Consider the following 20,211-nt stretch of genomic DNA (forward strand, 5'->3'; position numbering starts at 1 on the left):
TGGTCCTTCCTAACCAAGGAAAGTGAGGTCCACCATAAGGCCCAGGTCCAGAGACAGAGGGACCGAACTCCCTTACTGACTGGCTATCAGAATCTGGTTTCCCAGTCAGTGACACTCCCTGAGCACCCACAGTGGGGTAAGCTGGGGCTCGGGCACTCCTATTCAAGGTCTGGGGGCAGAGGAGTAAATCCTCTGCCCTTTATGGAGAATGGCCTGAGGGGTGCTGAGCAGGGATGGGGACTCTCTAAGGGGGTGGTGAGCTGTGGTCTGGAGGACAAGCAGGGATTACCTACATGAGATTCCACGTCCCAGGCCAAGAGAAGCCCCTGTGGAAAGACTGGGCTGTGAAGACATCTTGAGGGAGGAAAACAGGAGAGGGGAAGCTGGAAGCCAGGTCAGCAGGCCTCCCTCACCTCTGGGGCCTTCCTCCTTTCATGAGGAGGGGACTGTGGGGTGCCCCCTGGGTGCTCTCCATGTCACCAAGAATAGCCATTTTCTTCCCAATGGGGCAGTGGGAAGGACTTGGCTGGTGAGCCAAGCAGCCGCCATGCTTGGCTCTCTGGCTCCCCTCCAGGGGCCTGAGGTGCACACAAAGCTTCTCTGTGGGGAAGCCTCAAAGGGCAGGGCTGGGGAACAGGGAGCCAGGGCCAGCAACACCTCCCTAGTGTCAGGGCAGATTCCCAACCAGGCATTTCTCTGAATCCTTGAGGCCCTCTTGGCTCCCACAAACAATATGGCCCTCTTCAGGTGCCAAAGAAAATAACAAGGGGGTGGATGTGGAGGGGGGAGGGGAACAGGGACCTGGTGAAATCTTTCCATGAAAAGAAATAAACTCTGGCTCAGAGCCTGTGGCTCAAGCGGCTAAGGCGCCAGCCACATACACCAGACCTGGCGGGTTTGAATCTAGCCTGGGCCTGCCAAAAAAACAATGATAACTGCAACAACAACAACAAAAAAAATAGCCTGTGATGGGCACCTGTGGTCCCAGCTACGTGGGTGTCTGAGGCACAAGAATTGCTTAAGCCCAGGAGTTTGAGGTTGCTATGAGCTATGATGCCACAGCACTCTACCCAGGAGGACAGCTTGAGGCTCTATCTCAAAAAAAAAAAAAGAAAAGAAATAAACTCTGACTACAGCACACAGATAGCCATCTCCGTCAGGGCCCAGCACAGGACCCACAGCTGAAGAATTTCAAGGCTCATAAACATCTCTCATCAGAATACCAAGAAAGTCCAAAGGCCCCTTAGGGTTACCCAAGCCAGAAATCAGTAGATGAAAGCACAGACTGGACTCGACTCAGGAATGGCCCCTGTTTTCCCAGGAAACCCTGCCTGCCACAAAGTGTCCCCATGGGCCAGGTGGGCTGGCTCCAGCCAGTGACCAGAGAGCAGAAGCTGAGTTGGCCTCACTGGCTCCCTCATGCCTCTCAGCTGCCAGGTAGAGGCTATAACATCAGGCTCAACCAGGCTGGCAGAATATTAACTCTTTCATCTACATGCGCATAAAACTGCAGTGAAAATTTTAGATAAATTAAAACAAATCTATTGGTTTATTGGCAGTCCACTGCCCCTTAATCCACTCCTCAGCAGGAAAAAAAGACTTCTGGAAAAGCTCTGCGTTTCAGCAGGAGTCTCAGTTTCCTCCTTGTGAAAAAGTCCAATCACACCTACTGGACAGGATCATTGAGAGGACGTGAGAAACCTGAAATGACACAGCAGGGACACAGCGTGCCGCACTGGCACGCGGAGGTGCTTAGTGAGCGGTAGCAATCGCAAAGGCGGAGGCCCCCGCTCCTGCCTGGGACCAGCAGCTCCCCAGCTCTGCCGTTGACGGTGGCAGCCAATGCAGCATTTAAAGTGGGGAGACAGTAGCACCATCGCCACTTGCTGAGGAGGGACAGCTCACAAATGGCCCTTTCTGTCCTCATTAGATGAGAAGAACAGTGGCTTTTGAGTTCAGGCTAGGTTCAAACCCAGCTTTGCCACACACTGGCTGTGGGATCTTGGGGAAATCCTCCATCACCCACAAACTCCTCATCTGTGACCTCCTAGGGAACAGGGACCAACCTGTCTCAGCCACCGTGAATCCTTAACACACAGTTTGTTGCTTCACACATAGTAGATGTTCAACAATAATGTTAATGACAGCATTAAAATCTTACAGGCTCAGTTCCAAGCTCTTTTATGTATATTAACTCATTCAATCTGCAGAACAATCTTATGATAGAGGTGCTGTCACTATCCCCATTTTGCCAAGAAGGAAACAGATGCTCTCATTTATTGAATGAATGAATGATGAATGAATGAATGAGTGCCATGGCAGACACAAGAATATTTCAGGTCAGAGGGCCTGACCAAGCACCTGGTTACCTGGTACCTCACTCCTACACCCTGTGTCAGGCTCTCCTGGGAACAACGGGTCAAGCTGTTGAGGACATTAACCCCAAACTCCATAGCAGCCCTGTGAGTTGAATTTATAATCTCTATTCCACAGATGAGGAAACTGAGGCTTAACTGCCTGCAGACCTTGCCCAAGTGTAAAGAATCAGGATTTGAACCCAGGCCTGTCCAACCGCGCTGAGTTTGTGCTCTTGATACCCTGCTGTCTGAAACCAAATGACTGAAGGACACTTTTTCTTTCCTTCCCCTCTCGCTCCCCTTTATTCTAAGCCCCAGAACCAGGTATGATTATTTCTCACCACTGTCATTCCCCCTCTGGCCCCAGAATCCATCCACAGGATCCAGTCCCTCTGCTTTTCTCTGAGGATAGAAGGTGACCTGCACCCCTGCAGAACACCAAGGGCTGGAGGCCCTTTCAGCCCATTGGATGAGGGATGAGGATGTCCCCCTAACAGGTGCCTCCTTCGGGGCCCTCCCCAAGGCTCTCTCAGGGACCATCCCTCCTGACTTCTCTCTCCTCTGGTGCAGCCTGCGACTCCTACTGGACTTCAGTCCCCCCGGAATACTGGACTAAGCGCCACGTGTGGGAGTGGCTCCAGTTCTGCTGCGATCAGTACAAGCTGGATACCAGCTCCATCTCCTTCTGCCACTTCAACATCAGCGGCCTGCAGCTGTGCAGCATGACACAGGAGGAGTTTGTGGAGGCGGCCGGCGTCTGCGGGGAGTACCTGTACTTCATCCTGCAGAACGTCCGCACACAAGGTCAGCGCCCAGACGCTGGGCCTGGGGGCGGGGTGGGGCGCTGCGACTGGGACCCCCAGCCAAGAAGTCTTCCCCACCCTGTGACTCTCCAACAAAATTTCATTAGCAAGAACTCCTGTTAACCAAAACCTCCCAGGAACTCAATAACTGGAAGCTAGAATGGAGAATTTTAGGTAAAAGGGCACATGTTACATAAAAGCAAGTTGAGTACATTTAAAAAAGAGAAAGAAAGAAAGAAAAACTAAAAACATGTTCAGGGACTGCCTAGAAACAAGGCTGATAACAACAAAATAATGCAAGGTATTCATAAAGGCTTGAAAACATAAAGGATGGACAAAAAGTGATTTCTGCTTTACCTGTCTCATCAAGCAGAAGGGAAGTAAAATTCAATCACCCCTTCTCCCCACAGGAGTCCAACCCATCACATTTCCTAATGGTCAGTGAGCACATGGCCAAAAGGTGACGCCCTTGGCATTGAACATTTTTAGTAGTAGTAGTAGTAGTAGTAGTAGTATTTGATCCAGAAAGGTTTTTAGAGAATGTCTAATTCTGTGCCACAGTGTCACGGGTAAAGGAACTGATGTCCAGACAGGTTCAGTGATATCCTCGAGGTCACACAGAAAATGACAGACAGGGGTTAGGAGATGAGAAAGACCCACAGTCCAACCACATTTCCCACACATTGGAGCCAAGTGACCTTTGGCCATTGATTTAACCTGTCTGAAGCTCCATTGCCTCCTCTGCCCGATGGGATAATGACATGCACCTCCGCTGGCTTTTGGGGAGGATTCAGTGAAATATTCCCCAACACAACATATAAGGACTGGCAATCTCACATCAAAAAAATGCCTTTCCTGGTCCTATTACCTTCAGGGGTCCGTGCAAAAATAAATAAACTAAAAGCCACCTGTTTTTTAATGGTACAAGTTGCCTCTTCTTAATCTAATGCATCCCTGGACTCATAATGCCACCTCCCATAGTGGAATTTCAGAGTAGGACGGTTTCACATTGAACAGTAAAACTATCTACTCCACCAACCTGCTCCATTCTGAAATCCTTCTGTCTTTCTCAAGCAGGTCTGCGTTTTGTGGATTGATTGTGGAGATACATGCACTGTGACCAAAGTTTACACTGTCCCCATTTGCCCAGGACATATCATTTCCACCTGTTATCCTGGACTAGTTATAATTAGTATAGTGCTACTTCTCATCCCCAAAAGTCTCTCCATTTGGACCACAAATTGTATAGTGATCTGGCTATTTCCTGCTATATGCTTTATACTACCCCATAGATTAGGGTTGTGGCAGAACAGGCAGCTGTGACACAGAGAGGAGCTTGAGGGGGGCTCTAGGGTTCAGGCACTGTCTGGCTCAGTGAGTATTGCAGTAGGATTTAAGGGCTCAGGAACCTGGGGACACTGGTCACTAGAAGGCAAAGAGTGGCTTTCACAATGTAGGAGTGGAATGAGTCCCCCATTAGTCCTTGATCCTGTCCTTGGTTGGCACCTGCAGGCAGAGTCACCAAGGCACCGAGGCTGACAAACAGCTATGACAATACAGCATCAGGAATAATCAATCACAAGGAGCCCTGATCCAGCCTCCTTAGTAAATAGAAATTAGTCTTCATGTTATAATTAGTATAGTGCTACTTCTCCAGAAAGGTTTTTAGAGAATGGGAACACCAAGATGGGAAATAGGTGTCCATTGGCCTATACTGCTGCGTGGAAGCATGATCTGAAACCCCATATCAGCCTCAGCCCACCCTGTCCTACAGTGGAGGCAACTGAGGATCTTCCTAATCCTTGCTAAGCTCAGTGTTCACGTCGGGTTTTGCGCTTCTTACAGCCTCTTATTCCCCTTCTCCCCTTCACCATGGAACAGGCATTCAAATCCCAGAAAGATTAGCAGCCACACCAGAGACTATAGACTCTTAGAGCTGAACAGAAGCTTACCTGGGTTTTGTTTCATGTTGCCAATGAGAAAATCAATAAGCCCAGAAACCGGATGACAGGCCAGCAGCCCAGCACATCTCAGAGCCCAGCCCTGCTGGCCCCCCTACCAGAGCCCACCCCAGTGCCTGTTACAGGGTCTGCTAGGGAACCTGGCCCCAGGTATGCTTTCCAAATGACTTTTTAAAATGAGATTGTCACCTCCTAGGGCCAGATGGTTCCAAGTTTCCTCTACAATGAAACCCTTCTCAGAGGCTTTATTCCTCTTTCCCTTTAAATCTTATTCAGCAAAGGGGTATGGCATCATACTATTTATTCCTGAGTGGTCCAGTGGTCTAAGACTGCTATTTGAATGAAATCATGTCCCCACATACTCTCAGAGCATAGGTCTTGTGTGCTTCAGTAAACAGACACTTTCCTAAGTGGCAGCCTGCTATTTTGCTGTGCTGAGGCCAAATTGTACCTGAGTCTCTCTGGCATTTCAGGACCTACCAGCTAGTATTCCATGCATTAGGCATATCTCCACAATCATGCTACAAAACAACCTCAAAACTTCAGTGCCTCCCAACAATTTATAATACATTCTGCTCCTGAGTCTACAGGTAAGCTGGTGGTTTCACTGGTTTAGATACCATCACTTAGGCAACTACAGCCAACTGTAGGTTGTCCTAGGAGGCTTGGCTGATCTTGGTTGGGCTGGGTTGGTCTCTCTTGGCCTGGCTTTGTCCCTGATGTCTCATCCTCCATCAGAGGGGCAAGAGAGAGGCAATCACTCTCCTTCCTCCCAATAACTTCCTGGCCTGGCCAATGGAAACCAAGATTGCATGGTACGGTTTGTGGATTTCTTTTTCTTTCCCAGGTTACTCCTTTTTTAACGATGCTGAAGAGACCAAGGCCACCATCAAAGACTGTAAGTAAACAAGCTCAGGATGCCCAAGGCTGTGTTGAGGCTATCCTTGGGTACCTGGGCTTGATCACTTTTTTAGAAATGTCCTAAAAGGTTGATGGCCTGAAACCACCACAGACAAAGTGGGGAGGAGGATGGTGAAGAGCATGGGGGCCTGGGTCTTTGGGACCACAGCTTGGGTATATGGATTCCTGATCCTCCCAAGACTCCACTTCCCTATCTATACAATGGCGTGACTCTTGCTAGGTTGGAGTGAGTTTGAAGAATAGTGTACACAAAGGGCCTGGCCTTTACCACCAGTGTAGACACTCCAAAAACCAGGATGCAATGGCTCAGACCTGTAGTCTCAGTATACTGGGAGACTGAGGCAGGAGGATCACTTGAGGCCAGAAAATTGAGACTTGCCTGGGCAACATGGCAAAACCCCATCTCCACAAAAACTATTAAAAACAAGTAGATTAACCAGGTGTGGTAAATTGTGCCTGTGGTCCCAGCTACTCGGTTGGCTAAGCCCAGAAATTTGAGGTTACAATGAGCTATGATCATGCCTCTGCACTCTACCCCGGTGACAGAGTGAGGCCCCATTTCTTAAAAAAATAAATAAATAAAAACTCAAAACCAGTGCCCCTTAGTCATAATACTAATAATCACTAACTATTAGAAGCCTCATGGTTGATAATGTTTAAGGAGAATCTGAGTTTACTAAGTGGGTTGAGTTTATAACTATGAGCTGATGGTGGATCTCTAATAATCTGGTGGATTCTGGAAATTAACCCTCCCTGCTTCACTTTTGCAGGTGAAGAAGGTTTAGGAAGGGGAACTTGGGTGCTTTCATTTTTTAAAGATGATAATGATGATGATGACATTATTGATATTAGTTATAGAGTCCCACACAAAGGCCCTGGCCAGGGGCAGGAGGAGACGTGGTCCGTCCCTCTGTGGACTTCAGCGGTCACCTACAAAGAGAGGGCAGAGCACACGGTGGTTTCCCAGGCCCCTGAGCAGGGCGAGCCAGCGAGGCAGACACAGAGGGACTGTTTCTTATGATTTATTTTTTTCTCTCATTAAAGTCCCAAACAATCAACCTAGGATTCAAGATATTTGGCTCCCAGTTAACGAAACTTTTTTGATTTTTTATGTTGTGTTTTTATTTTGGAGCTTTATTTAGCACAGGAATAGTCAGGTCTGTGAACATGCATTCTGCATGATTTCCCACATCTCTGCCCCCTGTGAACAAAGCCCCCACGAATTTCTTGGTGCTGAAGGGACTTCTGATCTACCCACAGCATCCTGGGAGATGCACATGCCTGGTTTCATCACCCAGCCTGGAAGAAACGAGTCCACTGAGGCTCAGGGGACAATACTGTGTCCTAAGGCTTAAGCACAGGCAGCATTTGCTTTACTTGTAGTGACTTTGACCTGACCCATCCTTTCTCCAGGTGTCAGCATCCTCACCTGTGAGTAGGAATCACTTACCAGCCTGCCTTCCTCAAGGCAAAAGTAAATGATAAGCTGGAAAGAGATGGTCCATAGTTCTTTAGAAGTAGGTGTTACCTGAATATGGAACTAGCCACAGTTAGATTCAATGCAATGACGGTGGTGATGATGATGAAAATAGTAGCTGGAGTTTATTGAGCATTTGCTATGAGCCAGGCCCTGTGCTAAAATCTTTACAGACATTGTCTCAGGTTATCTTTCCAATAACCCTATGAGACAAGTCCTAGTACCATAGCCTTTTTATAGAGTTAAGACCTTAAGCATAAAGGTTAGATGTGCTATAATTAGAAGGTGGCAGATGATCCAGATGTGTCTAAATCTGAAGCCCTTAGCCTCTCTGGTCCTCTTATCCATTTCTTCCTTTCCCTTTTCATTCATTCATTTAACAAACACTTATTGAACACCTGTTATGTGTCAGGCCTAGAGCTAAGCACTGTGGTGTCGGCAATGAGCAAAACTGAGGTCTGGCCCTTATTTATGCAAGACAGAGACCTTAAACAAGTGATCCAAATAATCACGTAACTGCTAATCATGATGTTACTATAAAGGGAAAGGATAGAGTGTTTTGTACGTGATAAAGGAAAATTCACATTCAAACTGAGGTCCAGGGAAAATCTTTTAGAAAAAGAGATATTTAAATTAGGCCTAAACAGATGAGTGAAAGTCACAGCCAAGAAGAGAGGGAAGAAAAGGTTACAGGGAGTGACAGCAAGTGCAGAGGTCCTGAGGAACATCCTTGATATCCTTGAGAAAGAATCAATGGAGGCCAGAGGTCCCAGCATCAGGTTATCCTGTTATCCTGTACAGGAGCCACTGGCATGTGAGGCCAATTAAATTAATTAAAACTAAATTATTAAAATTCATCTCAGTCACACTCGCTGTATCTCAAGTGCTCAGTGGCACAGGTGGCTGGGGCTGCCATATTGCACAGCCTAGAGTCCCACTGCCACACCTGGACAGCACATTGGCAGAATCTCAGCAGCATCAGGAGAAAGAGACATGGGAGCTGAGGCCCAGAGCATGGCAGGGCCGCACAGCTTTATGGGTAGTGGAGTTTGAATTTCATCCCCAGCAGTTTGGGATGAAAGGTTGCAGCATGAAAGTAATAAGATGCCATGTACATTTGAAGATGGTCTCTTGGACTGCTATGTCTGGGAGAGTGATGGTAGTGGCCCAGGGAGAGGTGGCAAGATGAGAACTCTGTGCTGGCATCTCTGGAGCATATGCTCAGGGGAACAAGCCTTCTACTGATGGTGGCTGTATAAGACCTTCCCAGTGTGGGCTCTGCTCAGTCTGTTCCAACTGGGAGCCTGGAACTAGCCTGATCTCGGGGTTGAGGTGTCTGGAGAGTCCACCTGGAAGCCAGCCCAGCAGGCTCTGCTGCGTTCTAGCCTCAGCTGCCTTGGCCAGGACATGGTGGCCTCCTCCCTGGCCTCTGAGGCCAGTCTTAGCTTTCCCACAGCCCTAAGAACCATGCTTTCTCAAAACAGAAACCCTAATGGACAGTTTAATGGGCACAAGGTTAAATATGAGGACAACTGGGTAATCGCTCACACAATGAGTTCATTTTAGAAAACCCAGGACATGTGGCTACCGTGCCTATGGCCCAGATGATAATTAATGGTCTCAGACACCCCAGACCCAGGACACATTTCAATGTTGACGTGCCCTCCAGAGCCAAGACTCACTCCTGGGCACCTCCCTGCTTCCGAGCCTCCGATCTCCTCCATATCATTCTAGCATGAGCCACAGGCTCCACGGCTGGACCAAGAGTGTTATGGGGGAGTGATGAGCTTCTCTCGGAAGCCCTGCACGAGGCCTCTATCCCAGCTTCTGGAAGACAGTTGACCATGATTTTAGTTGACAACTGGATTATATCTTTCGCCACATTTTAAGTTTCCAGTCACGAAGCCAGCCAAACTTCTCCAAATCCTGCAGATAGCAGTGAGCCCAGGCCATAGCCCCAGCATCCACCCCAGCTGCAGGGACACACAAGATGACGACGGTTATGAGCGAGGGAAGGCTGGACCCTGAGATGCCACTAGCACTTGTAAAGAGATTTAGTGGGATCATGGTGCTGCTAAAGACCCTCAGCTGATCTTGGTGGAGGTTTTGATCCAGGAACTTGCCTAGATATTGACATCGTAGCAATGACCTCAGCCCCTCTGCACCGGTCCCCACCCCCACCAGCCGGGACAGGCCTTGAATCTCATCACCCATGAAGACCTTCAAAGCCACCACTGCAGAATGAGAAGCAGACAGAACAAGATTGTCTCTGGCAAAACCTAAAAGGAGAAATTCCCACTATCCCCATAACCCCAGCTCATGCGGCCCTGTGCTGTGTTATCCTATCAAGCCAAATATCCTTCATCCAAAACACAGGGGAGTCATAAACATTGAAAGGGCAATATTTTTCCTCCCACATCTTGCCATTTTGGCATTTCAGTGAAAGCTTATTGTCTATTCACAGTTAATAATTACCTTTATCTTTATGGTTCCGTTTGTTTTCTCTTTTCCTAAAAGACTAAATCAAAACAACAGATAGGTCTGGGAATAATAGTAGTTGTCTATCATAAGAGTGGGTGGGATTGAGTGAGCCTCTGGCAATAGCAAATGCTCGCCAAATCTTAGTAATAATTATTCTTTGAATGGCTATTGAACAGCTACTATGAAAGACATGGTAAAGCAGCAATTGTTAATATTAATTAGCTTTAGAATGGAACTCTCCAGATTCAAGTCCTGGTTCTACCACCTGGATAAAATTCTTAAACTCTCCAGAACTTCAAATTCCTCCTCAATAAAGTGAAAACTACAATAACATCACACAGGGTTGTTGCAAGGATTAAATGAGCAAGTGTATGGGAAGCACTTAACAAGCAGTTGGTAGTTAGTGAGTGCCCCATAATAAATACCAGCTATTAGGAGAGGAGGAAAATAGATCTTTACAGCAGAGTGTGAGCAGTGCTGTGACAGCAGGGAAGACACTAGGCTATCTGTGGAGCTCAAACAGGATCCAACCCAGAAGGGGAGTTCTGAGAAATGAGCAGGGGAGTCAGCTGGAGGGGGTTGGGGGTAGGGGGGTGGGTAGGAAGCCTGTGCAAAGGTCCTGAGGCAGAAGAATGCCAAGCCCCAAGGGAAATATTTGACTCAAGAAAAGGGAAGAACTGGCTCGGTGCCTGTAGCTCAGTGAGTAGGAAGCTAGCCACATACACCAAAGCTGGCGGGTTCAAGCCCCAACCAGGCCTGCTAAACAACGATAACAACTGCAACCAAAAAATAGCCAGGTGTTGTGGCGGGCACCTGTAGTCCCAGCTTACTCGGGAGGCTGAGGCAAGAGAATTGCTTAAGCCCAAGGGTTTGAGGTTGCTGTGAGCTGTGACGCCACAGCACTCTACCAAGGATGACATAGTGAGACTATGTCTCAAAAAAAAAAAAAAAAGGAAGAAAGTAAAAAAAGAAAAGGGAAGAAGCTGGGGAGCTGGAAAAGATAAGTTGGATATCTGGTTGGGGCCTACCTGGTGTAGCAGCCCTCACCCTGGAGACAAAGGGAACAGGGAACCACTGTGGAATATTCAGCCAGGAAATGTATGACCTAATGGCACTGAGGAAGGACGTCACCCTGGCAGTAGGGTGTCTTTTGAAACGTGTCTATTCCTTCATTCAGTAGTTACAGAATACATTCTAGACCAGCGGTTCTCAACCTTCCTAATGCTGCGATGTATTTTCATTGTTACAAAGGGGTCGCGACCCACAGGTTGAGAACCGCTGGTCTATAGAGTAGGTATAGTTAGTCGAGTGTAACATAGTGGCTGCTCAGTGAGGCTTACTGAGGACCTACCCCATTCTGAGCACTGAGCTAGATGCTGGTGGATACAGTTGGAAACAAGCCCCTCCCCTCTGGTGGGCACAGAGGGGAACTATAAATACATACATCACACAACACACTTAAACATGACGAAGTAAGGGAAGTGGATATGAAATGATGCATAGGGGTAAGAAAGTGTGATTCCAGCTCAGGCAGTTGGCGGAGGTCTCACCGGAAGGCTATTTTGATCCAAGATTGAGATGAGGGCACAGACCTACAGCTAGCCAAGGAAAGAGCACCTGTGCGAAGGGACTCTTCGCTCCCAGACGCTAAGGTGGAATGTGCCTGGATGTTCAGAAAGCGCCCGGGGCCAGGGTGTCTGGAGCAGAGCAGCAAGGAGGAGATTGAATGTGGGGCCGGAAAGGGGTAGACGAGGCTATCTCTTTTTGATCATCTACTACTTTGGGACAATGTTTGTCCAAATGTCTTAGACTGGTACATCTAGCATGAGTTATCATTTAACTCAGTACTGCATTAAGGCCCTACTTTCTACCCGTAACAAGCTCTAATCGCTTTGCTTTTACTTGTGGTTTCTTATAGTCTATTCACACTGGAGTCAGAGAGATCATCTAAAAATGTGAATCTTCCCTTTACACTTTGATATAAAACCTCGGGGCCTTACAATGCCCTGCAAGGAAGGCCCTGTGAGGCCTGCCAGCCGCCCACTTTCCTGGCATCCTCACCTCCTGCTCTGGCCCTGGCACACAACACATCTGCCTCACCAGACTCCCTGCACGTTCAGCTTTGCACGGGCTGATCCCTCTGCCTGGAACACTCTTCTCTACCACCTCATGCTGGTTCCTTCTCATCTTTACCTCACAACTGTCTCCTCTTCCTGAGGCCCTCCTTGCCAACCTGTCTAAAGTAGGTGCTATGCCTCATATGTAAGGTCTTGCTTCCTTCCTAACACAACAATGGGTGGTAATTTGTTTTACTTGTGTTTTACCGGGTGCATCTCTCTTTAAATTCCACCTGAGCAGGGACTGCATGCTCACTCCTGTATTCTCACCAGGAACCTGGCACATGGTGGGTCCCCACTGTTGAGTACAAAATGCTCCTTAAAGGCAAATACTGTAGGACATCAGCATCTTTACACCTCTCACCTACTAATCACCCCCAAAGTGCTTAACACCGTGTCTTCTACCACAAAGGCATTCAATTAGCATTTGTTCATTGCACTGTGATCTGAGGTCTGTGGTCCCTGGATCCTTTCCACCACTGTAAATTATTGTATTTCAGATGCTGACTCCAACTGCTTGAAAACAAGTGGCATCAAAAGTCAAGAATGTCACAGTCACAGTAGAACAAGTAAGTGCAAGAGATAGCATTTTTCATTTCTAATTTCTTAAAACCATTCCTGTAACAAAGTAATCTAATAAGCTTTGAAATTAAATGTTTGAGGGGATCCTTTGTTTCCCAAGGAAGGTAGTAGAGAAATTGATGATTGTTCTTATATGCATGATCAAAATCAGATTTATTTCTTTTTCACTTGGAAATGGCAATTATCGGAATCAAAGTGAGGAAGTAAAGAAATGTTTTACCCTGCCCAGGTGCGGTGGCTCACACCTGTAATCCTAGCACTCTGAGAGGCCGAGACAGGTGGATTGTTGGAGGTCAGAAGTTTGTGACCAACCTGAGCCAGAGTGAGACCCCATCTCTAAAAAAAATAGCTGGAGGCCAGGCCCAGTGGCTCACACCTGTAATCCCAGCACTCTGGGAGACCGAGGTGGGTGGATTGCCTGAGTTCACAGGTTTGAGACCAGCCCAAGCCAGAGGGAGACCCCCGTCTCTAAAAATAGCTGGGTGTTATGGCAGGCGCCTGTAGTCCCAGCTACTTGGGAGGCTGAGGCAACAAAATCGCTTCAGCCCAAGAGTTAGAGGTTGCTGTGAGCTATGATGCCATGGCACTCTACCAAGGGCTACAAATTGAGACTCTGGCTCAAAAAATAAAGTAAAATAAAATAAAATAAAATAAAATAAAATAAAATAAAATAAAATAAAATAGCTGGACATTGTGGAGGGCACCTGTAGTCCCAGCTATTTGGAAGGCTGAGACAAGAGGATCACTTGAGCCCTGGAGCTGAAGGTTGCTGTAAGCTATGACACCACAGCACTCTACCAAGGGCAACATAGTAAGACTCTGTCTCGAAAAGAAAATGTTCTACCCCATGTTGTTTTTCCTGGCCTGTTTTGCGTTCCTCTTACTGAAGTATTCAGGGATGGATGGTAAAGGAAACACCTGGAGTTGGCAATCCTGGTGGCCTTTTCCGGCATTAAGAAATCTACCCAGAGCAGAGTCAAATCTGCAGTCTCACAAATTTATGCAGAGAAAACAACCACTACATGCTAGGCGTGGCTCTAACCCCTTGACATCTATTAAAAGATGAAAACCTCTAACTTTTCCTATAAGATAGGTACTCTCATTATCTCATTTTACAGGTAAAGTAACTATTGAGATTAGGGTTACAGAGGTAAGAGGCAAATTGAAAACCCAAACCCAGGCAGTGACTCTCCAGAGCCAGCCCTTAACCACCATCTCATAGAATAAGAGCTTTCTATGAAAAACTAACTTGCAGGATTGGTCCACCCAGACGGTGTGGCTATAGGATCTTAGCACAACACTGCCTATCAAAAGGAATAAAAAGACCATTTGACTGTCATTTCATTCATTCCATAAGAATTCATCTATAGTTCCATAGAACATCGGTGAGCCACAGTGTGGCCCACCAATGTAAATTTGGTGTCTTTGTATGTTTTGTATTTGCTTTCATGGAAGACAGACATTTCGCATCCTGGTAAGGTTCCAGGTAGAGCCCTCAGCCACAATGGAGGGAAATATCCCCATAAAGGAGCCATTCTGATGGGTAAATGAGAAGTCACACAACTCTTCTCTAAGTTAAGAAATATGCATATTTTAAGTGGCTAATTTTTTCCCCTTTTCAAAAGGCCTCCAAAGTTCTCATCTATGGGAATTTGTACGAGACCTGCTTCTGTCTCCTGAGGAAAACTGTGGCATTCTGGAATGGGAAGATAGGGAACAAGGTATTTTTCGGGTGGTTAAATCAGAAGCCCTGGCAAAGATGTGGGGACAAAGGAAGAAAAACGACAGAATGACATATGAAAAGTTGAGCAGAGCCCTGAGGTAAGTTAATAGCATGAAATACCATGAGCCTTCAAAAAGAGTTATGTAAAATGGCTGGCCATAGAAAATTACACTGTTTTTGCAGCTTTTTGCCTGGTAATAGAAAGGTCATGAGACGAAACTTTGGTTCTTAGTTCCAAGTGGGATTATGGCTTGTAAACTGAAACGCTGTCCTTTTCATTCTTGGCAGTATTCCCCAGGGATCACGCTGAACCCAGGCCATCTCTCACACACACACACAAAACACGTTTTGAACTGAGAATGGGGAGGTTCAGTCTTCAAGATGTCTGGGAAAGGTTTAAGTGTAAGTTGATAACAGGGTGTGAAAATACCCGGGTAACCAAAGACCAGCGTTGTCACCCGAGAGGAGTGAGGACAGAGTGTTTACATTCTGTTGTTTTACTGAAGTGTAAACCCCCATCTTCTTCTTGCCTTCACAGATACTACTACAAAACGGGAATTTTGGAACGGGTTGACCGAAGGTTAGTGTACAAATTTGGAAAAAATGCACATGGGTGGCAGGAAGACAAGCTATGATCTACTCCAGGCATCAAGCTCATTTTATGGATTTCTGTCTTTTAAAACAATCAGATTGCAATAGACGTTTGAAAGTCGTCTTTAAAAAAAGTGTGCAAACATGCTGATAACATTTGTCCACATCTCAGCTTACATTTGGATTCAAAGTTGTTACTTACTTGGGGTGATGGCAGTGACCCTTAAAAAATCCTTTTCCCCCCCCCAAGGGGAGGAGGGGATGACGTTTTATGGTACCTTGATCAAACATTATTTCCCTAATCAAGAGTTGCAGAAACACAATAGTCAATGCCATTGGTGCTGATCAGAGAAAACCGATTCAATTTTGCCATTAGAGCCACATCGAATACTTCTATCCAAAGGTTCAAAAGTTTTCAAATGGTGAACTGTGGCAGCTCACAAAAGGGGAAAAATGTGATTAGTTTTGTAGTTTATAGAAGAGAGTGAGATAGAAGACATATATTCTTTAGATTTTAAATCATTACAGTCAAATTTCACAGAAAAGTTTCTTCATTAATAAAAGAGCTAAGCCATCAAGCTGGGATATAATTGAGTTTATGATGTTACTAATAAGTTTCTTAACCAGAGTATCTTTTTGACCATTTAGCAGAACTCTCAGGGCCATCCTTCCAGAACTAAACACTTAAAAGTCAGCTACACTATTAGTTGTTGCTGGGTTTATTTCCCCTCCTCTCCTAAGTGATGGTTGGCATCACATATGCAAAGAGTTAGTCAATAGATATGTATATCAACTTCCAAATCACTAGTGTTTCTATGATTCAAACTGTCAACACAATAAAATTGTAATTCATTGATTCCGTCTGTGGTCAAGATGTTAAACCTTTCCAGAACTGGAAATGTCCCAAGAACTCTGTAATGGCCAATTAAATTGTGAGTCTCTTTTGTCTTCCTACCTGATGTATACTCGATCGCTAAAACACATATTTCCTTGACAAAAATAATAACAGTGAATTTACACCAATAAATGTTCATGGGTTAAAGTCTGCACTGACATTTCTCATTAGTCACCGGTATGTAAGTAATTGATAACTACAACTAGGTGGACTGCCCCTGGGACTTCTATTTCACCACAGCCAGAATCGTCATGTGAGGAGGCACTGAACCTCTACACAAGCTGAAGGTCTCCGTATCTAGAGCTTACTTTCAAAAGTAACTTGTTTTTAAAAATGTGAATTATTGTAAAATAATCTATTTTTTGACTCATGTGTTTTTCAGGTGGATATAGTTTGTAAACAATGTGAATAAAATATTTAACATGTTCAACTGTCTCTGTATTGTTCAGTCCAGCATAGTAGGCTCAGCAAAGCACTGACAACCTGTAAAACCTTTGATGACTCTTCCATTGCCTACAGTTCAGAGTGGGAGACTTTTAAAGAGCCCAGAAAGGGCCAGGTGCAATGGCTCACACCTGTAATCCTAACATTCTGGAAGGCGGAGCCAGAGGATCCCTTAAGCTCAGGAGTTCCAGACCATTATAAGCAAGAGCAAGACCCTATCTCTACTAAAAACAGAAAAATTGGCCTGGCATTGTGGCAGGTGCCTGTAGTCCCAGCTACTGAGGAGGCTAAGGCAGGAGGATCGCTTGAACCCAGGAGTTTCAGGTTGCTGTGAGCCAGCCAGGCATTCTAGCCCGGACAACAGAGTGAGGCTCTGTCTCTAAATAAATAAATAAATACCCGGGTAAAAAGATGCAAGAACTACATGGAGTAATATTACTCACCACTTTTAATATATGAGATAAATGAAGTTCACAGGCCAGCATATCCCTACAGATTCATTTTTGTTTGGTATACACTGTATTTTTTTTTCACTTGTTATTTTGAGATTTTGTTTCATTTCTTGCCATAAATTGCCTTATTTCGAAATCAGAAGATAAGAAAACTAATATTCAGAGGAGGAAAGTTATTTGAATGACAGCGCTTGAATTTCAATCTGGGACTGTCTGGTTCTAAGGTCACTATAATATACTGACTTTCACTAATTTTGTCCTCCTTTTAAATTGGCTCAGAAACTCTCAGTTTGTATTTTAATGTCACTTAGAGGAACATACTTAAGATAGTATCTCCCAGGAAGTAAAACCGAACTGGAGGATGGTAACCTCTTCAGTATTTATCTTTGACAGCCACAATAAGGAGTCTCAAGAGCAAAACGGGGGTATTCCATGTGTGAGATATTTACATACAGGAAATAGGTTAGATACACATGCTCGCAACCAGTTTATTTTTAAACTACAAAATAAAACAAACAGTAAACTATTTCAAAAACTCTGTCTATGTGTATAACCAATATTCAAATAAATAATTCCCTTCTTTTTGTCAAATATTAATTTTATGAACTTATCTTATAGATTTAATGCTATAAAGAGACAGAACTATAGTAAAGTTATTATTATGTTGAAAGTATTTACCACTGGATGCAAATGGATAACTCTATTTTCTACGTCTATAAATATAACTTTCCAAAGCATACTCAAACACAGGAGGAATTTAGGTGGGAGAATGTGACAGGAGAGCAAAGAAATCTGAGCTAACCACTGAGTTTGTATCTAATGGTTTCCTGAAGCCTACATCTCAGGAAACTCCTGAGAGTTAAGAGCAAACTGGTTTTGAAGACAAAGGGAATAAAGATTTTCACAATTTAGAATTTACCTTTAATGTCTTCCATGTGATTTTCGCATTTTCATAGGCAAATATGGGTTTAAAGAAAAAGAAGAAAGAAAATAACTAGTTGGTCTGAACCTCTATTTTCAAAACCTAAAATCATATAAGTTAATGGACAAGAGATTTAAGTAATTTTCAATGTTAGAGCATTTGCTATTTTCTCGGTATCTTAGAAGGCTATCCAAAGACGACTGATTTAAACAAATAACATAATAACGTCATGATATTAGTATTTTTGTTTTTAAGGATAAGCATCTGAATATAGATGATGTTCAAATTAAGAATTTGAAGATAATTTCCACATTATATATGGAGTCAAAAGAAATCAAATACCATTTATATTCCTACATACATATTATTTTATTGTAAAAATTTAATACCACAATTACAAATCAATCTGCTGTGAATATCAATGCCGAATTTGCACAAATGTAATTCCAAGTGGAAAAATAAAAACTGAACCTGATGAATTACAGACATAAAGACATGAAGATACTAAAGTTTTTTCTGAAGATACTGATGCATTAAATGTGTTTTTCCTATAAGAACCTTAGAAACATAAAAATTCTGAGTGGATCACCATGATCTTTTCTTCTTGGATAATCACGGCCATATTTTTATATAATAAGCCATAAGGTGATATGTAAACATATTAATTTCAACAAGATTTTTTCTTATCAAATAAAATCTCACTTCTAGTTAGAAACTTTCCTCCTAAGCATTTTAAATGAATAATCCAATCAACTGTCAAAGACAAATACATGTTTTTTAAATGATTGTTAACCCCTAACCTGCATTTCCCCCCAGGAAATAGCATTTAAAGTCATTACATTATTTGCTAGAGCAACCTGGACGATCATTTTAAAGACACTGGCTTGTATGCATGTCAAACACAAGAGAATCTTCTATCCAGCATTTGTGCATCAAGCACAGGAGAATCTTCTTTCCAGTGATGAGTGGGTTACATGTGCGAATGTTAAGCTTTGCTTGGTAGGTGCAGAGCTCCTTGGCGAGGGACTGAGCCCCTTTAGCTTCACAGATTAGCTTTCTCCCTTGAAGCCAAGAGGGACCCAGCCTGCACAAAGGTATGAATCGCATTCTGTTTTAAGAGAACAAGACCAAAAGGTTAGCTCACAGGCAACAATTTGGTACTTACCTAGTTTTAATTTATACCCAAATAAAAATAATGATTCAGAATTTATTCACTTTAAACTGTCTTGTACTGTCCAGAGCTAAAATGAAGAGTATCTGTGTTTGGCAGCTGAGTTTTTTGAGAAACTCATCTCCAGTTGAGTTTCTGAACAGCTGCTTAAGAAATCTAACAGTTGCAGGTAACGGCCTCAGAAGAGAATAATGCGAAAGAGAAAGCAGATCATGCGAGCCTAATCCAGCACACAGCCTCTGTCACAGCCGGGCTGCTCCAGACTCACCTTAGGCTTCTCGGTGTTGTATTTGTCCAAAAGGGCCTGGATGCGGTTCCCATATTCAGGGTGGACATCAGTAAAGTTCTTGACCTAAAGCCAAACAGAAATCAATGTAAGCACCACCCTCGCTCCCTACTATGCCACTCCCCAGTGTTCCATGTCACAGTGCGTACTCCACAGGTAAGGACACTGCAGCAGAAGACAGTTCCACTCAGCATTCAACAACACTGACCTTGGAGTACGACCTGGGGGTCCAGTGACAACTCTGACACAGACTGGCTAAACAACTTTGGATAATTAAGTCACTTCACTTCTCTGAGCTTCAACAGCCCTTTCCATTAATGAGCAAGACAATTACATCTATGTGTTTAGTATAATTAAATAAACAAATACTTGGTCTTTATCCCTCAGTACTGACATAGACCTCCTAATATCCTTGGAATTTACTGACTTCATATGTTATTAAGATGACTCCTGGGGTCGGAGGATCCTTAGATAGCTTCAGGATGGTGCCAGAAAGACCAAGCATGTGATTAGAAGCCTAGAATGTTCAGCCCCACCCCCAAACCTCCAGGGTGGGGAGAAGAGCTAGAGATTGTGTTCAATCATCTCATCTGATGATTTCATCAATCATGCTTATGGAAGAAAGTTTCCATAAAGACCGTAAACGCAGGGTCACGGAGCTTCTGGCTTTTGGTGAGCACATCAAGGTGCCAGCAGCAAGGTACCCCCAGAGGGGCATGGAAGCTCTGAGCCCTTTCTCCATATGCATTTTTCCCATTTGGCTATTCCTGAGCTGTATCCTGTATAATTAACCAGTAATCATAAGTATAGTACTTTCCTGAGGTCTATGAGTTTTTCTAGAAAGTTATCAAACCTGAGAAAAGGTCATGAGAATCCTTAAATTTGCAGTCAGAATTTTCAGAAGTGTGGGTAGCTAGGACACCTCACTTGTCACCTAAAGTAGGAACGGTCTTGTGGGGCTGAACCCTAAATCTGTGGGCTCTGACATAGTGTCAGAATTGAACTGAATTACAGAACACTCGGTTGCT

The 20,211-nt window shown here is 44.6% G+C and overlaps 2 protein-coding genes across 6 annotated transcripts in view; one reads left to right on the forward strand and one right to left on the reverse strand.

Moving 5' to 3' along the window:
* Window positions 1-16,335, forward strand: part of ELF5 (E74 like ETS transcription factor 5) — a 33,715-nt gene extending 17,380 nt beyond the window's left edge. For 2 of the 5 annotated variants that reach the window (XM_053561177.1, XM_053561181.1), the window contains exons 3-8: window positions 2,928-3,161; window positions 5,969-6,019; window positions 12,618-12,686; window positions 12,929-13,104; window positions 14,325-14,520; window positions 14,961-16,335. In XM_053561177.1, the coding sequence (XP_053417152.1) occupies window positions 2,928-3,161; window positions 5,969-6,019; window positions 12,618-12,686; window positions 12,929-13,104; window positions 14,325-14,492 (698 nt within the window). In that variant the 3' untranslated portion in view covers window positions 14,493-14,520; window positions 14,961-16,335. The remainder of the gene's footprint in view (window positions 1-2,927; window positions 3,162-5,968; window positions 6,020-12,617; window positions 12,687-12,928; window positions 13,105-14,324; window positions 14,521-14,960) is intronic. The other 3 variants (XM_053561178.1, XM_053561182.1, XM_053561179.1) reach the window with 2 other exon arrangements.
* A 1,735-nt stretch (window positions 16,336-18,070) lies between these two features.
* The window catches only part of CAT (catalase), a 43,892-nt gene continuing 41,751 nt past the window's right edge, over window positions 18,071-20,211 (reverse strand). The window contains exons 12-13 of the mRNA XM_053561135.1: window positions 19,166-19,249; window positions 18,071-18,834 (exon numbers count right to left, since the gene is read on the reverse strand). Of these exons, the coding sequence (XP_053417110.1) occupies window positions 18,769-18,834; window positions 19,166-19,249 (150 nt within the window). The 3' untranslated portion in view covers window positions 18,071-18,768. The remainder of the gene's footprint in view (window positions 18,835-19,165; window positions 19,250-20,211) is intronic.

Source organism: Nycticebus coucang, chromosome 14 (assembly GCF_027406575.1).
Source record: "Nycticebus coucang isolate mNycCou1 chromosome 14, mNycCou1.pri, whole genome shotgun sequence".
Lineage (NCBI taxonomy): Eukaryota > Metazoa > Chordata > Mammalia > Primates > Lorisidae > Nycticebus > Nycticebus coucang.